This window comes from Mastacembelus armatus, chromosome 5 (genome assembly GCF_900324485.2).
Source record: "Mastacembelus armatus chromosome 5, fMasArm1.2, whole genome shotgun sequence".
In the NCBI taxonomy this organism is placed as follows: Eukaryota; Metazoa; Chordata; class Actinopteri; order Synbranchiformes; family Mastacembelidae; genus Mastacembelus; species Mastacembelus armatus.
The window spans coordinates 28407455-28425149 of NC_046637.1; the positions used below are offsets into that span (position 1 = coordinate 28407455).

Below are 17695 nucleotides of genomic sequence, written 5' to 3' on the forward strand. Positions count from 1 at the left end.
ACATGAATTATGACACACAGTGAATTTATTTTGCTGCAAACATGTGGCTTCCATGTGTATTGTCCATACAAGTCGTATTACTATAGCCGTCAGTCTGTCTGTTAGATACCAAGTAAAATGTATATACAACTAACAAACCTAGTAATCACTAGTACAAACACGTTATCATATCACAGTACTTGATCGCTTAACTTTTTTAGTAAAAATAATTTCTATTGACAGAATCAGTCAAATCTGATGTTTCTGAGGAAAAATACAGTACAACTCCTTTATTTTGTTCACTCCATTTGTTTCCTGGCAATCACACAGTGAGGACCTTTGTTCCTTCTTTTTCTGTCCTATATTATTAATATAAATGTGGAGGAATCAAGGCCAAACTGCAAATCTGACAAGTTTTCATTCCTGCACTATATCTAGATTCTGTGTGGAGGAAAATTCTGCGGTGATTTGTGATTCTTCTTGAATAAGAGCAGGAAGTTTGGGAAGATGTTGAGCAAGGCTCAAGAACACATGACTGCCAGTAATGTGCTGACATTTTCAGCACAGCTGCTGCTGCTGAATCAAGCTGCTGCATTCCCTGTGGTGTGTGTGCTGCAGGTCAACGTCAGTGTGTTTTACTGTACAAAACATCAGTATCAATAAGCATAAATCAAATGACAGTATTGTTCATTTCAGTGTCGTAAAGTACGACAGTTAAACAGCAGAGTTAGAATATGCACATCTTTAGGTTTCTGTGGGTGAATATTGCTTTGAGTGTGCTGGTGCTTCTGGGTTGAGCTGCATCTCACGTCCCTGCCGACAATAAGGACGATGGAAGAGAAGGTTGTCTCCGTTTCATCTCCTGCTGCAGCTGCTCCTTTAGGGTGGACACCTGCAGTAAAAACAGCCTTTAACAAACTTCTAATCTGCTATTTAGATCACTTGATTACAAATAGATGCCGTCCATCTGTGCCTGCAGAGCAGCTCGTTGCCTTGTAACTAGAAGAAGAAGCTAATATCTTATTGTCATTATAAAGGAGGAGACGTATTTTGATAAAACCCTGCAGGTGGACAGGAGCACGGAATAATCAGAATTGGTTAAACAGGGCATGTTGAGAAAATGCAGGGTCACATGCAGGGTAGAGCTAACGGCACCGACCACTGAAAGGTGGTCCATGTGCTGCATGTACCTGCTCCTCCAGGCCTTTGACCCGGTGACGATGAGCTCGCTCCCTGGTTCCCAGAGTTCGCTCCATGTCCCTGAAGCTGGTCCTCAGTCTCTCCACCTCCCGCTGGGTGTCGTCACGCTGCCTCACCAAACTCTCACACACACTGTGTGACTGCTCCATCTCAGCCAGCTGAGTCTGCACACACACACACACACACACACACACACACAAAATGTAACACCCAAGCTTAAAAGCACCACCAGGGTGGAGGGTCCGTAGTAACCCAGAGGAACTCATTGTTTTCTGCAGCTACGTGAAACTAAAACCTTCCTGGAGCAATTTAGACACAACCATAAAACACATCATCACATATGTTTTGGCAAACAGTGACGCTGTGATAAAGGGAGCAATGCGGTTTTGTTCAGAGCCCCCAAAAAGGTCATAACAAGACATTTGGGTAAAGCTGATTACATTTAATGTTCAGGTATTTAGTCACACATGAGTAAACGTCATGAATCTAAAGTTGTTTCCAACCGACACCTTGGATTTTTATTGGCCTGTGTGACAAATGGTTGATGGCCCAGGCACAAGAACCTCCCACATGTTCAGTTGCTCCCAATCACAATATCTTAGTTTCACTCACTTCAAAATATCTGGTTTTAACTTTTCTACTCCACAGACTGGTTACTACGCACATCGATCACAAATGCCAAAGACGATCTGTGAGGGTATTTAATCATTACACAGCTTCTCATATTATTTTCCCAGACGCTGGAGCAAATGTTTGAGGGGTTGTGAGTTACTGCTGGGGTTGATGAACACATCTGCAGCCTGGGAAAGTTTTTGCTGAATAAAAAAAATAGTGGTCTGAGATGTAAAGGCAGCCTGGTATAAACAACTTTAATGACTATTTTTAAATTTGTGTAAAAGCCATTGTAGCTTTATTTATTTGCTTGTTTATGGCATTTTCGTGGTTAAAAAATTCTTTAGCACCATAACATAAGAAATGTAGGCTCATATGAAATATATATAATTGGTTTGGCTGAACCTTTTGTTTGTTGGTGCGCTGCAGCTCTAGAGTAACAAGAATGAGTGGTGCAGAAAACAAGAAAAACAACTTGTCACTGCTAATTTTTGATGTCTAACAAGAAGCAGATGTATCCAGGGCTCAGTACTGCGGGTTATTTTTAAGTTACCTCACTTGACTCAGGACCTTCCAAAGTTTCAGGCGTAATCTAACAAATTTCTGCATGGCTGACGCTGCAGAAAATACGCCTCGCCTGACGGACCTGTGAGTTATGCATCAATTTTTCAAAATAAAGTCCAATCTGGCCTCGTTCTGACACATTCACCATGAAGCCACTTTCTCCTACGAAGAAAACGCTTCATTACTCAAACGAGCAAAGACACAAAGTCTCTCACAAAGTAAACACTCAGGAGGCTGTGTGCTTTAATAACAAGAGAAAGGAAAAGAATTTATACTCCACAAAAACTCATAAAGCCCAAACCGTGGAATTAATTTGTCATTTTAAAGACCAAAGTTTTCTCACTGTAAAACATGTTTGAGTTAAAGGTGATGGACTCCAGGCCGGTCGACGCAAAGCTCTCGCCTCCAGTGAGTGAAGCAGCAGCTCAATAAACAAGCCCTAGGATTCAGCAGCCTTTGGTGCAGAGTGAATCTGTGAGTGAAACGTGGACCAGCGGCTGCTCCTCACCTGCAGCATCAGTATCTGTTGCTGTGCTTCCTGCAGCTCCTGCTCAGTGGTGTTCAGAGATCGGTCCAAGCGGCTTTTCTCTGCAGAGAGCCGCATGCTGCCTTCTTCAGTCTTCAGCTTCTGACGTTCAACCTATTTACAGGCGTGAATATATATATATATATGCATAAATAAACTAACTGAAAGAGTGAGATCATTTAGAAAAAATGAAAACCTCCTCGTCATTCAGTTTTCAGCATATAGTTTCTTGATTCATCAGTGACACGTCATTCTTCCAGCTCTAGTGTAGACGAACATTATTTGTTTCTGATTTTAATTTTTCCACATTACCGATGACACATTTATTTTCCTCAGAGAAAATTATTTTCATTGAGGAATTTGACCTGTGTCCAAAAAGCTCACAAACGGATTTGTTTTACAAAATCACAAAGGCCTCTTTGTAAAGCCAGTGCTGACCTTATCCAGTGTGCTCCTCAGTGCATTCTTGTCCTTCTCCAGCCTCACAGCCTGTCTCTCTGCGTCTTTTTTCTCTGTCTCAAGCATGGCGACTGCTCGTTGCAGCCCACGCAGACGCTCCTCCACCGCGGCCCGATCTGTCTGAGCTGACTGGGCGCCGCGCTGAGCCTCCACCAGAGCAGCCGAGCGCTGACGCAGCGTCTGATGGGGGAGACGCACAGATCACGGACGTCAGGCTAGAGGCTTGTAAAGGAGACAACTCAAGCAATAGTGTGTGTGTTTGTTTGAGATGACATGACAGATACTTTATCCATCCCCATTGGAGAAATTCACATTGTCCCGTAGCTCTCGACTAATAACTTTAACAGTTATTAGATTCCACTATAAACTATAAAATAAAATATGAAATATTTTGAGATGGACTCCACCTCTTGAGTGTTGCTGAGCTCGGCCTCCAGCTCCTCTCGTCTCAGCTCACCCTGGTTCAGCTCACCCTGCAGGCTTTGCACGCGCTCAGTGAGGGTGTCCACGTTCCGCTTTGCTTCAGCTAATGATGCCTGGGCTTCATCCATTCGTTCCTTAGTGGTGCAGAGTAACGTCACATAAGCATCGACCGTCCATCCACACTGTCTAATGCCGTCGCTCCTGTCTCACTCACCTGTAGAAGCCTTTTGTCCTGTTCAGCCACACTCAGCGTCTTCTGCAGAGCAGCCAGTCGACTCTGGGCGCTGCTGTGAGCGGCCGCCGCCTCCTGGAGCCTCTGGGTGAGGGAGGTGCTCTTCTCTTTGAGTAAAGATTCACTGTCCTGAGCTCTGAGCAGAGCCTGGCTCAGCCTCTCCACGTCTCTCTGGAGCAGAGACACACGGGTTTCACCTTCTGCCACCTGCAGTTTGTAGAAACACACGACAGAAAACCAATCAGGAGAAATAATGTTGTTTTGATTCCTGTGATCAGAGTGTTTTCGTGATTTTAGGAAAATGTCTCTAGTGCATGTTTGTTTGTCACAGCAGCAGCTGGATGGCAGAATTTTCATCTAAGGCCATCATCAGATCAGACTCTTTTCCTTGTTAGTACCAAATTGCAGCTTTTTACAAGAACAATTAAAGAAATCCCAAACCTCAACATTAAAGTATAGTTAAACAAAATAATTATTCTGACTATATCAGCCATCAGAGCCATTAATATCATCACAGGTTGACATTCCTAATTGTGCAATTCAAGCCAAAACAATCAGATAAACACTGAAATATGCTGTACCTGTTTGAGCAGGACGTCGTGGCGCTCATGGGAGGCCTGGCTCTCAGCCTCACGGTCTCCCACGCTCAGTTTGAGTCTCTGCAGCTCCCCTTCCAGGCTGCGCCTCCCCAGCTCCACCCTGATGGCCCGGGCTTCAGCTGCATCCAGCGCCTCCCGCAGACGCTTCCTCTCTGCCTCCAGCCGCCGCTCAGCAGCACGCTGCTTATTTAACTGATCCTGCAGAGACGGAACAAAGACCCAAACGATTTTAGAGATGGGTAAATTGGTTTGGTGAATAATGGAGACCCGAGTTGTTCCCCAGTTTTAGAGAGAGTTCAACACCGTCACTAAGAGGCCAAACAGAAACAAACACACGCAGATGATCCACAGCTGCATCTCAGCTCCAACATTAGTTGTCTCTTAAAAAATCCTCCTGAGCCTTTTAAAAAGTGCTTCATGTTCTAAAAATGACTTATTCCAACAAATAACTTTCCCTTTAGCTCACACACCCATAATGTTTTAAATTATTTTGAAAGGTGCTGGCAGTAAAAACAGACATATGGAGCTGACATGAGGCTCCACAGGACATGTAAAACTGTGTATGTGGCATCTGCTGTTTTTACATTCCCTCACCGTTCTTGCTTCTAGAAGCTGACCTACCATTGCGAGCTGCCATATGCTGACAATGGCTGACAAATACACGCTGTTTATATTATGTGCACACAAAAGCACAAACGTGCACGTACCTGTGTGTATTTCTTCTCTGCGTCAGACGCCTGCAGCGCTCGCTCTAAATCCTTCACCCTGTCGGTGAGAACTCTCCTCTCTCTGTCTCCTCTTCTGACCGTCTCCTCCTGCTGCTGGAGCAACATCTGCGTGGCCGTCAGACGCTCGTCCAGACCACGTCTCCCTGAAATCAGACACATCAACACGCATCAATATAAGCCGTCTGTCTATATTTAATCTGTCTATCTCTGTCTATATCTATATCTATATCTGTATATCTGTCTGTCTATATCTATATCTGTCTGTCTATATCTATATCTGTCTGTCTATCTCTGTCTATATCTATATCTATATCTGTCTGTCTCTGTCTATATCTATATCTATCTATCGGACTATAAAGTGGTAGTACAGGAAACAATGGGCTTGTCTTTTATTAGTAATTTCCCCCTTTATTTTTCAAACTACATGAGCACAGAACAAAAGTGTTTGACCTTCTTGGTTTTCCTGCAAAGTGTTTTGTAGCTGAGTGAGACGACTCCGAGCAGAGTCTCTTTCCAGCGTCAGTTCCTCGACTTTCTGCTGCACGGCCCCCAGCTGACACTGGGCATCATCCTTCAAAATTAAAAAACTTACTTAAACCATTGAAACAAAAAAATCTCCTCCAACTATTATATATATTACTGTTATATAAACTACTGTTATGCTGTTTTACCCGCTCTCTCGTTGCGTCACGCAGCTCCTGGAGGAATTCTCTGAGGCCACTTCTGAGAGTCTCGGGGTCCAGCTCTGGCTGAAGCAGAGGCAGCGGTGTATCCCCTCTCTCAGGGGACATGGCCCCGGAGCCTAAAGTATTGTCCGGGGTGCTTACTTGAAATTCTGTAGAAATAAAATCTAAAAGAGTTGCAGTCAGCCTGTGCAGTAACGTCAACTGTTATTTTATGTTAAAGAACAATTATTTGTGTTTACTCAATAGACCAACATTTACCAATAGTTCTAGTGTGTCTATTTTTGATTCATAGTGTCTATAGTTGATGCTGTATATGATATTCTCTGAATGGATCAGTCTGAGTATTTGTTGCCAAGATAAACAGCTAAATGGGATCTGAACAGATCCTCTTTTTAGAATTACGATTTTATATTTACTGTCTGAATAAAAGTCCAAACCTTGCATGTTTCCTTCATACCTTTAGGAGGTGACAGTGAAGTGCGCAGGGGTGAGATGCTGTGGTGGCGTGACATGATGCCGGGGGACGTGGAGCTCCCACCTGGGCTCCTCCCCCTCCCTCCTCTGCCACTGGCTCCGATGCCGAGAGTTCGTGTCAGCGCCGACTGAAGGCTGCTCAGACGAAATTCCAGCTCCTTCCTCGCAGTCTCAGCCCGGGCCAGCTCCGCCTCTGTGGCTGCCAGTCGGCCCTGAGCCTCGCTCAGCTGCAGGCTGGACTGGGCTGCAGAGTCCTGAGCCGCCTGAGCACGAAGCGACAGGTTCTTGGCTTCGTCCTGCAGCTTCTTTTCGCAACCACGCGCCTCCTGCAGCTGAGCAGTCAGCTCCCTCTCACAGCTGCGCCAGCCCGACTCAGACTCCACCAGGCGCTTTTGAATCAGGGAAAGCTACAAAGAAAAATGATTAAAAATCATGACAGAGTTAAAACGAGTTTGACAAGATCCTCATCACCATCCTCCATCCTCACCTCTTTCTTGAGGGAATCTCGAGCAGCTTCAGCTTCAGTTAACTTCTGTTTGAGGGCGAAAGCCTCTCTGCCTCTCTCCTCGTCTCTTTGCACCTCCAGCAACAGGCGAGTCTGCAGCTCTGCCACCTCCCTGCCTTTCTGCTCCTTTTCCCCATCCAGAACCTTCAGCTGGAGCCAGAAAAGCAGGAGATTAGAGCCCCGTCACTCTATTAATGTGATGTCTAAACCAAATACTAAGGTTTTGAAGTCTATAATCATGAGCCTGGTGAAAGAGAGAGGGCACAGAATGTCTGACCTGCCTGCGAAGCTCCTGGAGTTCTCGCCGAGCTTCGAGTCGTGACCTTTCGACTTCCCTCAGGCAGCTACGCAGCTCCGTCACCTCCTTCTGAGCAGATGACAAACTCTCCTTCAGGACAGCCAGCCTCTGCTCCTTCTCCTCACACTGACGCTTCACACTAACAAGCCAATAACACACACACACACACACACACACACTTACTCTTACACACTACTCTTAACATACTAGCATTTGTCTTAATTCTATCCAAGGGTCCTCCCTTTAAAATGTTTACCTGATTCTCTCTGTTTCTGCACTTTGCAGAGCTTCTCTTAGCTGAGTGTTCGATTGGCTGAGAGCGTCCTTCTCCTTGGTGACGTCACAGAGGTTACGTCGCAGCTCTGTGCTTTCTCTTCTGTAGTTTTCTGCCTCATCCTGAGTTTGGTTGAGACGGCGATCGAGGTCCAGCATGTCCCGTCTCAGCTGGTCTCTGGACTCTTCATTTGCTGAGAGAGAAGCTCTGCACTCGTCCAGCTGGGCGTCAAAAAACTCAAGTTACACGACGATGAAACAAAACAGCATCTCAAAACTTCAATAAAGTCTCATGATACACTGTAGAAATTTAAAATGTATGATCTATATGATCTATGTTCCCTGTGACCCAGGTCCAGGCAATAATTTCTGCCCGTTTCTTCAAAATAAGAGCATTGTGCAGCCTTGGTCAGGCACTCACTAGTGGACATAATTCATTTTATGTTCTCTCTCCTATAGGATCATCTACCTCTTTGAGAGCAACATCAGCACGTGACTGAAGGTCAGTACATGTCTCCCGCAGACTTTGGAGTTCCCGTTCATGAACAGAGGCTGCCTCCTCCAGCTGAGAGCGCAGCTCCAGCAGCTCGGTGGTCAGAGCCCCGACTCTGATCTGGAGAAAAACAGAGTTCGTTCAGCTCACCTTCCTTATGGTTCGGACTGAAGACAAAGCAGCAACAACTCAAGGTAAATTGTGACAGGAAGTCACCTGCTCCTGCTCTTTGTAATGAGCTGCTTCTCTGGACATCCGCTCGGCCTCCAGGGCTGCAGCTGACAGCTCGCCCTGCAGACTGGACACCCTGTCAGACAAAACTGTTTTCTCTGCCTCCTTCAGAGAAAGGGCCTGGGAAGAGGAAAAAAACGTCTGATTAACACAGAAAGTCAGAGTGGAGCCTCAATGTCTACACTGAATCTAATGAATTAGGAACTGGCTTGTTTATCCATGTATTTGTCATGACATTAAGATTCCACCTCCCCTATGATCATACACACAACTCTCCTCTACAGCCCCACAGTTCCTCGGCCTTGAAACTGGACCAGACCTGCTGTTTCTCCGTCTCCGCCTGCAGCAGACTCTGATCTCTGTCATGCTGGAGACTCCTCAGTTCCTCCTGCAGCTCCTCTTTTTCTCTCTGCGCTCTGTGGTGCTGATCCTCCGTCTCCTGCCTGAGCTTCCTCTGAGCGACCTCATGCTCCATCAGCAGACTGTGTCGTACGACTTCCTGTGACACAGAGCAGATAAGGGCACAAAGGATGGTAGATTTTAGATCCCAAGCCTCAGGACTAGGTCAAGACAAAATCATCATTAAACGTGACTGATTAAGTTTAGGGTGGAGGTTAGGTTCAGATTAAGGTGAGGACAAAAGATTTACTTTCTCTAGAACCTACTCCCGAGTATTGGGATCTAATGCTAACTGATGTAAACTAGGTCTACAACGCGCTTTAAAGTATTACTGAACCTCCTGACCTTTTCTGAGATGAGTCTCTCCACCTCCTCCTGATGTTCGGAGACGGCCTTGCGTAAAGCCTGCTGGGCCTCCAGCTGTGCAGCATTGAAATTCTGAGTCAGAGCCTGTTTCTCTCTCTCGGCCTGGGCCAACGCAGTCTCCCCTTCTGAGCGTACACGCCTTAGTTCAGCTGGAAATCCCATCCAGAAACCAAAAACACAAAACTCAACCATAAGGTTCTTAGTCTGCCACTGACCACGTATCTTCCTCTTCACACCATTCTTACACCGTCTTTGTTTCTCTGTTAATGGTGGTTTTCCTTCTGTTTTATCCATTAAATCCACTTACTTTTTCTGTCTTTAACCTGTTTTCCTCTATTGTCTCCTCATCACTAACCTGCAGCAGTTTCACAGCGGACTCGAAGGTTTTGGTTCTCTGTCTCCAGCTGCTCTTTGCGAGACTCCACCTGAACAAGCTGCTGCTGCACCTCGAACAGACTGGTTTCCAGTGACTCCCGTTCCGACCTGCAGGGTTTCAGACAAGTTACATAAACAGACGCATGTGGAAACCTGTCACAACAACAACAACAACACACCTGAAAGCGGCCAGTTCCTCTGACAGCATTGCGTTTTCTCTCTCAGATGCCGTCAGCTGGACCACCAGAGCTGCTTTGTCTCGGGCCAGTTCTGCCCGACTGCGTCCGGCCTCCTCCAAGGCCGCCTCGTTCCTCTGGCTGTCTCCTCTGGCGAGATTTACCTCTGAGCCCAGAGACGTCACCTGACCACAAAGCTGTCAACAAAGGCCAAAAAACTAGAGAGATCAAATCCACGTGTAAAATGGAAAACTTCTTCCTATGTGAAGAGGAAACAAACCTGATGCACTTCTCAGTCATTTCATGCCAATGTGAAATTGTTATGACTGTTTTATTGCTAGTTTCTGTTGTTTTTGTAAAATAAACACCACTGCACATGAGATGTCTCTTAATGAGGTCACATCACCTACTTGGAAGGTTTGGGATGTAATAAACCATAAATACAAGGTGCATCACCCACAGTTGTTGCTTGCAGTGTTTTAATATTGGCCCTCACTTGTGTACGATGATGTAATATGTGATCTCTTCTGTACCTCGGTGACTTTCTCCTGCAGCTTAAGCCTCTCAGCCCTGAGAGTCTGGATCTCTGCCTCCATCCCCACCCGGCTTAGCTCGGCATCCTGCAGCGACTGGTGCAGAGTGGTGCGGGTGGATCCCAGCTCCAGCCTGTCCTGCTCCAACCGCACCAGCTCGTCTCTAATTGTCAACTTCTCCTGCTCCGCCTCCCGTTTCTGAGCCTGCAGGAGAACCTTCTCTTCCTCCAGCTTAAAAACAGAGGTGAGATTCACAGAGGAGGTGAAGACGTTTACGTACTGAGAGATCCTGTTTTCTCAAAAAGCTTTTCACTGTGAACGATGTCAAGGATAATGCACAATTTCCTGCTGAAGTTGTAACAGTTTTTGTTTAATGCAATAACAAACCTTCTATATTCTTTTAGAAAAGGTGACGCCAGTTTTCTCTGCTCATCCCAGTTTTAGCAACATCTGAATTCAAATCTGACAGTGGAGATGCATTTATGTTCTCAGCACAGTCAACTATAACTATACAACTATAACTATAACTAAGTCATTGCTAATTGCTGTTATTTAGTCCTGATAATTAATGGGACTTAAGGTTTGGGCTGCATCTGTATGTACCTCTCCAACAATTGAATGGCCAGATATTTTGGACAGAGAAAACAAAGGCAGTGTGATGCAGCCAAAGAAAGGTACGATGGCCGACTCCTGCCTCAGCTCCTAGTGTGGTTGTTTAAAAGAGAACGTAGTCAATCATGTCATTTCAGGCATACCTGCCCCTTCAACAGGCCAAATACCCTCCTGAACCCCTTTACCTGGAGGATGTAGGTGTTAAGGTCAACCTTGTCTTGGGCCAAGCCCTCATTCATGGTGGCCATTTTGGCCAGAGAGTCTCTGAGCGCTGCGTCTTCAGACTGCAGCTTGTTGAGCAGCAGAGACAGCTCTGCATTTCTGCTCTCAGCCTGGAAAGACAAAAGGGGTCACAGAGGTCGTAGAAAAACTAACTAGTAAACACTAACTGAGTTGACTTTTTCTCACCTGAGCAAGAGCTTCAGACAGTTGGACTTTCTCTTGCTCAAGCAGCTGCCTCTCAATCTCCCCCTGCTGGTGAGTCTCCCTGACTGCGGACAGCTCTCCACGCTGAGCCGACGCTCGGGTCTCGCTCTGCTCCCACTGCTTCTGTCTGCAGCCAGACAGCCCATACGCACATGGGTATATTAAAGGGATATTAAAGACACACTCATGAGAGTCAACTTTTGCATCAGATCTGTTCGACACAGTTTGGGCTTGTGTTGGTTAAAGAGTTTTCAAAGAGGCAGGAAGACTTTGGAAATGAAACGGGACAGCTTTCTGTTTTCTAGACAAATCCAATGCTTCTGACCGGCTCTGTGAGCATATATGCACGGTGTTTTGGCTGTACAGGACTTTGTGGATTAGCATCCACATCGCATTCAGTTAATCACTATCAATTAGCCGACTTACATCCTCTGAGTCTCTGCCTTCGCCCGGTCTCTCTCCTGAACGGCGACCTCCTTCTCCTCCCTCTCGTGATCTCGCTCTCGCTGCATGGAAGCCACAGTCAGCTGCAGCTTCTCACAGTCCATCTGCAGGATGTGTCTGCTGCTCTGCGCTGCCTGTACAGTCTTCTCCAAGCTCAGCTTCTCACTGCAAAGTTCATGTGTGAAGCAAGACAGTGTATTGTAGAGTTTTACTCTGCAGGATTCAAGGATTAAAGGCAGATTATGAAAGGTGATGTAACTGTCAGTGGACCTGGCCAGCATGTCTCTCTCCTGCTTCAGACGGTCCCTTTCCCTTTGAGTCGTCTCCCTCTCTCTCTGAGCCGCGTCTTTCTCTCTCTGCAGAACTTGGTTTCGCTGTTCTGCATCTCTTTTAGCCAAATCTGAGTCTGAAAGCTGCTTTCGGAACTGCTGTAATGAGGACTGGGCAGAGAGCAGACGCCCTCGAACCTCCTGCAAATATAACAAGACAGTGGAGGAAATTATACTTTATATGCAAATAACTGATGACAGTTTTAAGCTGTGGGGCTCTGAGGTGCTATAGGGATTATGATGAAAACCACGACTGTCCTCAGGTTTGATCTACCTTGCACCTGCCTCCCTTGTTTCATCTCATGTGTCTCTACGCCACCATTTACAATAATATTTGCCATCTTATACATACATTGGAAATGAAACATCTACTGCAAATAAGTTTTTTGCCCTTTCCAATAAATATCTGTGTGGTGATAAACACAGTTACATCTCTGAGAGAATAGTTTGTACACAGACTGGACATAAAGCTAATTTCTTCTTGAAACATTTATTCTAGGAGATGAAATGACAGCGACTGCCATGTGGTCCTGTTTCAAATAGAGGGTTTCAAAAAGAGACATGTCACCTGCAGCTGGAGCATCTTGTTTGTGACTGCAGAGCGGAGAGCAGCCAGCGCCACGTCTGGAAGAGGAGCCAGTGAGGACGGTCGAGAGGGAGAGGACGACCTCCGGGGAGAAGAGCCACGCATCAAGGCCGGCAGTGAAGCTCCAGAGCTGTCCTGGTCTGCTTCTGATGACGAGTCCCCGTCTGACAAAACCGTCTGTAAAAAATCATTAAAATGAGGATTCCCGTCTTAATGAAGTGAAACCGTGTGCTGATGGTTTACCTGAGCAATGTCCCGCAGTGTGTCTGTCAGTGTTTCAGTGTGAGCTCTCATCATCTGCATGTCGGTCTCTTCGTTACCACTCTGCTCCTGCAGGAAAAGGAGAAACATTTAGGAGGAGGAGGAGGAGGAGGAACATTTATGCGACTGACTAGTTCCACAGCCTTTATGACTGGCCTCTCACCTCCAGCCTCCTCTTTAATAAAACAATTTCCCTTTCTCGCTCTTCGATTTGGCCCTTTAGTCTCTCCCCTTCTCGCACCGAATCCGACAGTCTGGTGGTTGACAAATTGACGAGCATTAAAAATCTCTGTGCAGAAACTTATGCAACAAAAACTCGACAGAGTCACCGACCTGACGTTGAGCTCGCTTCTCTCTGCATCTGTTCTGGTCTGAAGATTCATCATCTCTGCCACTCGTTCTCTCAGCTGCTGCTCCAGCTGAGCCCTCAGAGCTCTCTCTCGCTCCAGAGCCAGAGCTGTTCCTCCCTCTCGGCCGTGCAGCTCTGCAGACAGACCTGCACAGGACACCTGGGCCGAGTGGGACACCCGAGCCAGCTCGTTACGCATGTCCGACAAGTCCCTGAGATTGGAGAGAGATCAGCGCAGACGTAAGGAGGAAACCACAAAATATCAACGTGCACTCTTTCCAAACAGCAGCATATATATTACTGATCTTAACCGTTCAGTGGCGATCTTCAGCTCGCAGACATGTCTCCTGAACCCGACCACTTGCCGCCACAGCATCAGCAGACGACTGTGCTCATTGCTGAAGTAACTGTGGAAAGACTGAAATGGAGGAAAAGTCAAAATAACAAATGGACAATCGTGACTTCGTATATTCTTTCATTTCAGTCGGTTTCCTGTTTACAGCATCCTTCTCCCACCTCTTCTTCTCTCCTCCAGTCAGACTCCTTTTGTTCCAGTTCCTCTCTGGCTTTCGTCCAATCGGCGGTGAGTCTGCGGATGTCCTGGCTGAGAGCCTCGTTGGCCAAACCAGCCTGCTCCAACTGCTCTCTCAGCATGGAGTTCACCGCAGACAGACTGCTGCTCCTGAAACACACAGGGGAAAAGTAAAAGCTGTCCACAGAGCAGGATGCACAACGACTCAAACAGACCCAATTTTATCCTGTTTAAGTTACATGTCACCTCTGTTGTTCTTCCTCCAGACGGATTAACGTGTCTTCCAGGTTGCTGCTAGATTCATCTTGATTGTGGCCATTAGACGTTTCACTGTGACCCTGAAAATGTAACACAAACCAAACTGGAAAAAATGAACGATAGTGTGGATAAAAGTTGGTTTTCTCCACCTTAAATAAACGTCACTTACACTAGGCCTGTGTTTCTCCAACTCTGAGGACTTCTCCTGCAGCATCTGCTCCAGATCTCCACACCTCTTTTTGTACTGAAGCACCTGAATTAGCAGCATAATATAATCACCTACCATGACCTGAGAACCACATGTCAGAACAGAACAATCATACCTTGGCCTGCAGCTTCTGCACCAGCAGCGCCTGCCTCTGCTGGCCCTCCTGGTAAGCAGTGAGTTTCCGCTTGTAGGCTGCTTGTTCCTCATCCAGCCGTCTGCGTAGGTCCACGTTCTGCTGGGCCAGGCTGCGCGACTCCGAGGAATCATGGTCCCTGTCTCCTGTCTCAAAGCGTAGGGCCTGCTCCAGCTGTAGGTTTAATTAAAAGCAGAGAGGCTGATATTTCATTTTACACCAAGATATTGCAGGTGCTCACAGATGCTCACAGTGCTGCCGTGTTGTACATGTCAGGTCAGAAAGTTCATAAAAACTGGCCCAGGAACTTCAGGTGCTGACCATGATCTGCAACATCCCACGGTCAGTTTTGCCTCAGTCGCTCAAATGACTTATGTTTTATACAGAAGCTGTTTCCACCTGAGCTGCACGTTCAGTAATGTTCAACCCATCGCTGCCCCCACCCCCGCTCTCCACTGAGCCCCTGTTTACAGTCACCGGGGTGACGGTTGCCACGGCAACATTCCACTTCACCTCATTCCAGCCCCATCACCTGGGAGACGAGCCGGGCGCAGACAATGAAACGCCAGAAAAGTGAAAACACAACAAGCGGCCTTCAGACAAACGCGGCCTTGAGGACCTGGAAAGAATCTCGATGAACAGCCAAAGTGCGAGTCTGTCTCAGTTTTATTCCAACTGATAACAGGTTTCCACTCACTGTTCCTGCTTCATGTGTTAATGTTAAACCTCTGCCCACCCGGGGTCTTGACTTACCCGCTCGCTGATTGCGCCATATTTGATGGCGAGCTCGTCCCGGTCGGCTCTGCTGTGGGCCAGCAGGTCCTCCAGCCTCGCCAGCTCTCCCTGCAGCGCCCGGTTCTCCTCCTGGAGGGACATGACGGAGGTCATGGCCCCTGCTGCTCAGAGGAGACAGAAGGTTAAAAAGGAGTGAAAGCGTAAATCTGGCATGATGGGGAGCATCTTGCAGCAACTCACAGCTCTCACTGAGGTTCTTTGTCACGATCTCCCGAACTCGTGCAGGTAGACAGGCAGGGGGGGCATCAGGCGAAGGGCCCCGGACCGTCAACCTCTTCTCCTCAGACAAAACGCTCTGCTCCAGTCTCTGATGATCAAAACAAACACGTTAAACCTCAACTGCTCATAGACAACTATGGCAGAGCTCAATGTGCAGGCAGTGAAACCATTGATAACGAAGTGAACGATGAGGATGATGATGATGATGATGTGTCTGGGATGTGACCATGCAGTGCCACAGCAGTCACACCCGTCCGGAACCCGTCCAGAACGCGTCCCCAGCACAGACGAGCACGCACATACAGTTAACCAGCAGCTTGACTGAGCGTTTCATAAGCGGATGGGGGTGGAGGAAGGCCCGGGACACCTCACCTGTATCACGGACTCCAGCTTGTTGGAGTCCGTGTCCGAGTTTTCAGCAGCGCTCATGGCGACGGTAGCAGATATTTAAAATCCTCCAGGGAATAATAAGAAAGTCATAAACACCGTGTCCTCACAAGCGATCGAGATTTTCTTGCCAACAGGCGCGACGAAGGAGAAGAGGAGCGCAGGGAGTCCGTCCTGCGTCCTCCGGCACAGGCTGGCACAGATTGAGCACAGCGGGATTAGTGCGGGCTAAGACTCAGCCTCCACCTCCAAGGGCCACTGCTTTGACTACACAACAAAGAGACTTTCCTGACCACATGTGTTTGGTTAGAAGGAGAAACTGGGCGGCAGCTTATTAAACTCAGATGGAAACATTACAAAACAATTTAGTGATAAATTAATACAATAAAAATAAACACAGAACAAACAGTTTTACATCTTTACTACTTTTCTTTAAATCTAGTTCAACAGTGTTTGTTTGTTTGTTTGTTTGTTTTTTCTCACTTTTGGCCATTTGGAGCTAAAGTCTGACATTTAGACCAAAGTAATCAATCAGCTAATCAGGAAACAGTCACTAGTTACAGTCCAGCTGTTGGTCAGTGACCACATCCTGCATCTTAAATCAAAACATCTACAGCTTCACATTAAGGACTAAGTCAGTCCTCATTTTATCTCTTTGGTGCTAAAAGGCCTTTTTAAGGTGAAATAACATAATAAAACACAGTAACTAATGATGGTAACTATGGGGGCTCTGCCCTGCATTTCCCTGGTGTTTGCGTTGTTACAGACAACAGGGTCATTGTGTCAGGACCAGACCCCCACCCCAGCCTTAAAACACAAATGTACCTCTATACTTGTGAGGACCCTCATTGACGCTGAGGAGTCCTAACCTGCCGCAGCTGCAGTTCATAAGATAAAAACTGGTCCCAACAAATATAGAGACACACTTACACCTTGGATTCAACAAAATAATCAATCATCTATTATTAAAGCAGCCAGGACACCAGAAGAATCAATAAGATCAATTTTCATCCACATTTCTAATAATATTTCCGATAATAAAATATTGATCTGCTGTGACTGCCGCGTTTCCCTTCAGGTGATTTTGTATTTGTCACATTTCCATTGACCAGATGCTGAAACATCTGTGGCGCCCCCTGCTGGGCCGTGAACAGATGCTGGCACTGACTTCAGTGAGACCTGAGTTAGTGTGTGATGAACTACACACCTGTTGAGCTTCATCTCCACAGTCGAAACACACCTGGACTACAGCAGCCTCCCTGCTTCACTGCGATGCTGCACCCATGAACCGTGTTCTCTCCGGTCAGGGATCAGCAGCTTCCTGTCCAATCCCTGGCGCCTTGTTGTTTATTACCTACATAAAAGTGAACTACAGGTTAATTAAAGCGTCTTTGGTTCCTGTTTACCCTGAAATCACATCCAAGGGACACGCCCAAGTGTCCGAGGTCTGTTGAGTTGGAGGAGGGTGGAGCGGCTTTGCACACTGAACTGCGCAGCATCCACCAGCATTAAACTGCGCTGAACTAAGCTTCAGTTCGGTTTGTGGAGACTGTTCATCTCAAACGCTGTGGAAACAACAGCCTGGATGTGAAATAAACGCAGCGTCGCGCGTCCTGCAGCTTTCGCAGAGAAAACACCGACTTCCCTGTGGGGTTTATAGGCTCATCTGGACCGACCGGTCCGATCCGAGTTATTGTGCCGTCCCTCCATCCCTGAGAGCGCCCAGGGGCAGAATAAACTCCATCCAAAGCTCTTACAAACGGATCCTCGGCTCGGTCTTCTCCATGCTTTTTCCGGGGAGGGACTTCCAGCAGGCTGCGGTGCGTGAAGCCAGCAGACCAATGCGATTACGCCGTGGTCTGCTGTCAGCGTCATATGATCGGGCCCATTTCACTTCAGCATCATGAAATCCACCAGTAGCTGCAAAACTAGCAGGCTCCTTGTACAGTTTTAGTTTAGGGTTAGTAAATAACCGTCTTCAGTGAATTTTCGATGAATAACTTTTTAATTCAGCAAAGATTCAGT

General features: G+C 46.9%; 1 protein-coding gene across 6 annotated transcripts; it reads right to left on the reverse strand.

The window, feature by feature from the left end:
• Positions 1 to 3: 3 nt before the first annotated feature.
• On the reverse strand, positions 4 to 17465 carry crocc (ciliary rootlet coiled-coil, rootletin). Of its 6 annotated transcripts, none has more exons than XM_026306471.2 (37): positions 17077 to 17465; positions 15245 to 15371; positions 15023 to 15165; positions 14252 to 14443; positions 14098 to 14181; positions 13917 to 14008; positions 13655 to 13820; positions 13450 to 13556; positions 13123 to 13350; positions 12953 to 13043; positions 12772 to 12858; positions 12511 to 12705; positions 11884 to 12083; positions 11596 to 11778; positions 11152 to 11296; positions 10929 to 11075; positions 10132 to 10362; positions 9602 to 9795; positions 9403 to 9530; positions 9027 to 9196; positions 8602 to 8781; positions 8268 to 8402; positions 8028 to 8171; positions 7542 to 7780; positions 7265 to 7424; positions 6970 to 7137; positions 6466 to 6889; positions 5994 to 6157; positions 5773 to 5893; positions 5302 to 5465; positions 4577 to 4792; positions 3978 to 4202; positions 3748 to 3897; positions 3320 to 3520; positions 2864 to 2995; positions 1170 to 1343; positions 4 to 871 (listed from the first exon to the last, which is right to left on the reverse strand). In XM_026306471.2, the coding sequence occupies exons 1-37, from the start codon at positions 17167 to 17169 to the stop codon at positions 785 to 787; spliced, it is 6087 nt and encodes a 2028-aa protein (XP_026162256.1). In that variant the 5' UTR covers positions 17170 to 17465; the 3' UTR covers positions 4 to 784. The 6 variants fall into 6 exon arrangements, with proteins under 6 accessions (XP_026162256.1, XP_026162255.1, XP_026162260.1 ...); XM_026306470.2 differs by having other exon boundaries at positions 5994 to 6172; XM_026306475.2 differs by having other exon boundaries at positions 5994 to 6172; positions 16911 to 17465.
• Between the last annotated feature and the right edge of the window lie 230 nt (positions 17466 to 17695).

Excerpts from the sequence above, each read along its gene's own strand:
- crocc (XM_026306470.2), bottom strand. The coding sequence starts at position 17,169 with ATGCTGCGCAGTTCAGTGTGCAAAGCCGCTCCACCCTCCTCCAACTCA. Across the intron at positions 13,557-13,654 it reads ACTGGAGGAGAGAAGAAGAG|TCTTTCCACAGTTACTTCAG; the intron begins GTGGGAGAAGGA and ends CCTCCATTTCAG. Across the intron at positions 9,197-9,402 it reads CCGCTGTGAAACTGCTGCAG|CTGAACTAAGGCGTGTACGC; the intron begins GTTAGTGATGAG and ends TGGGATTTCCAG.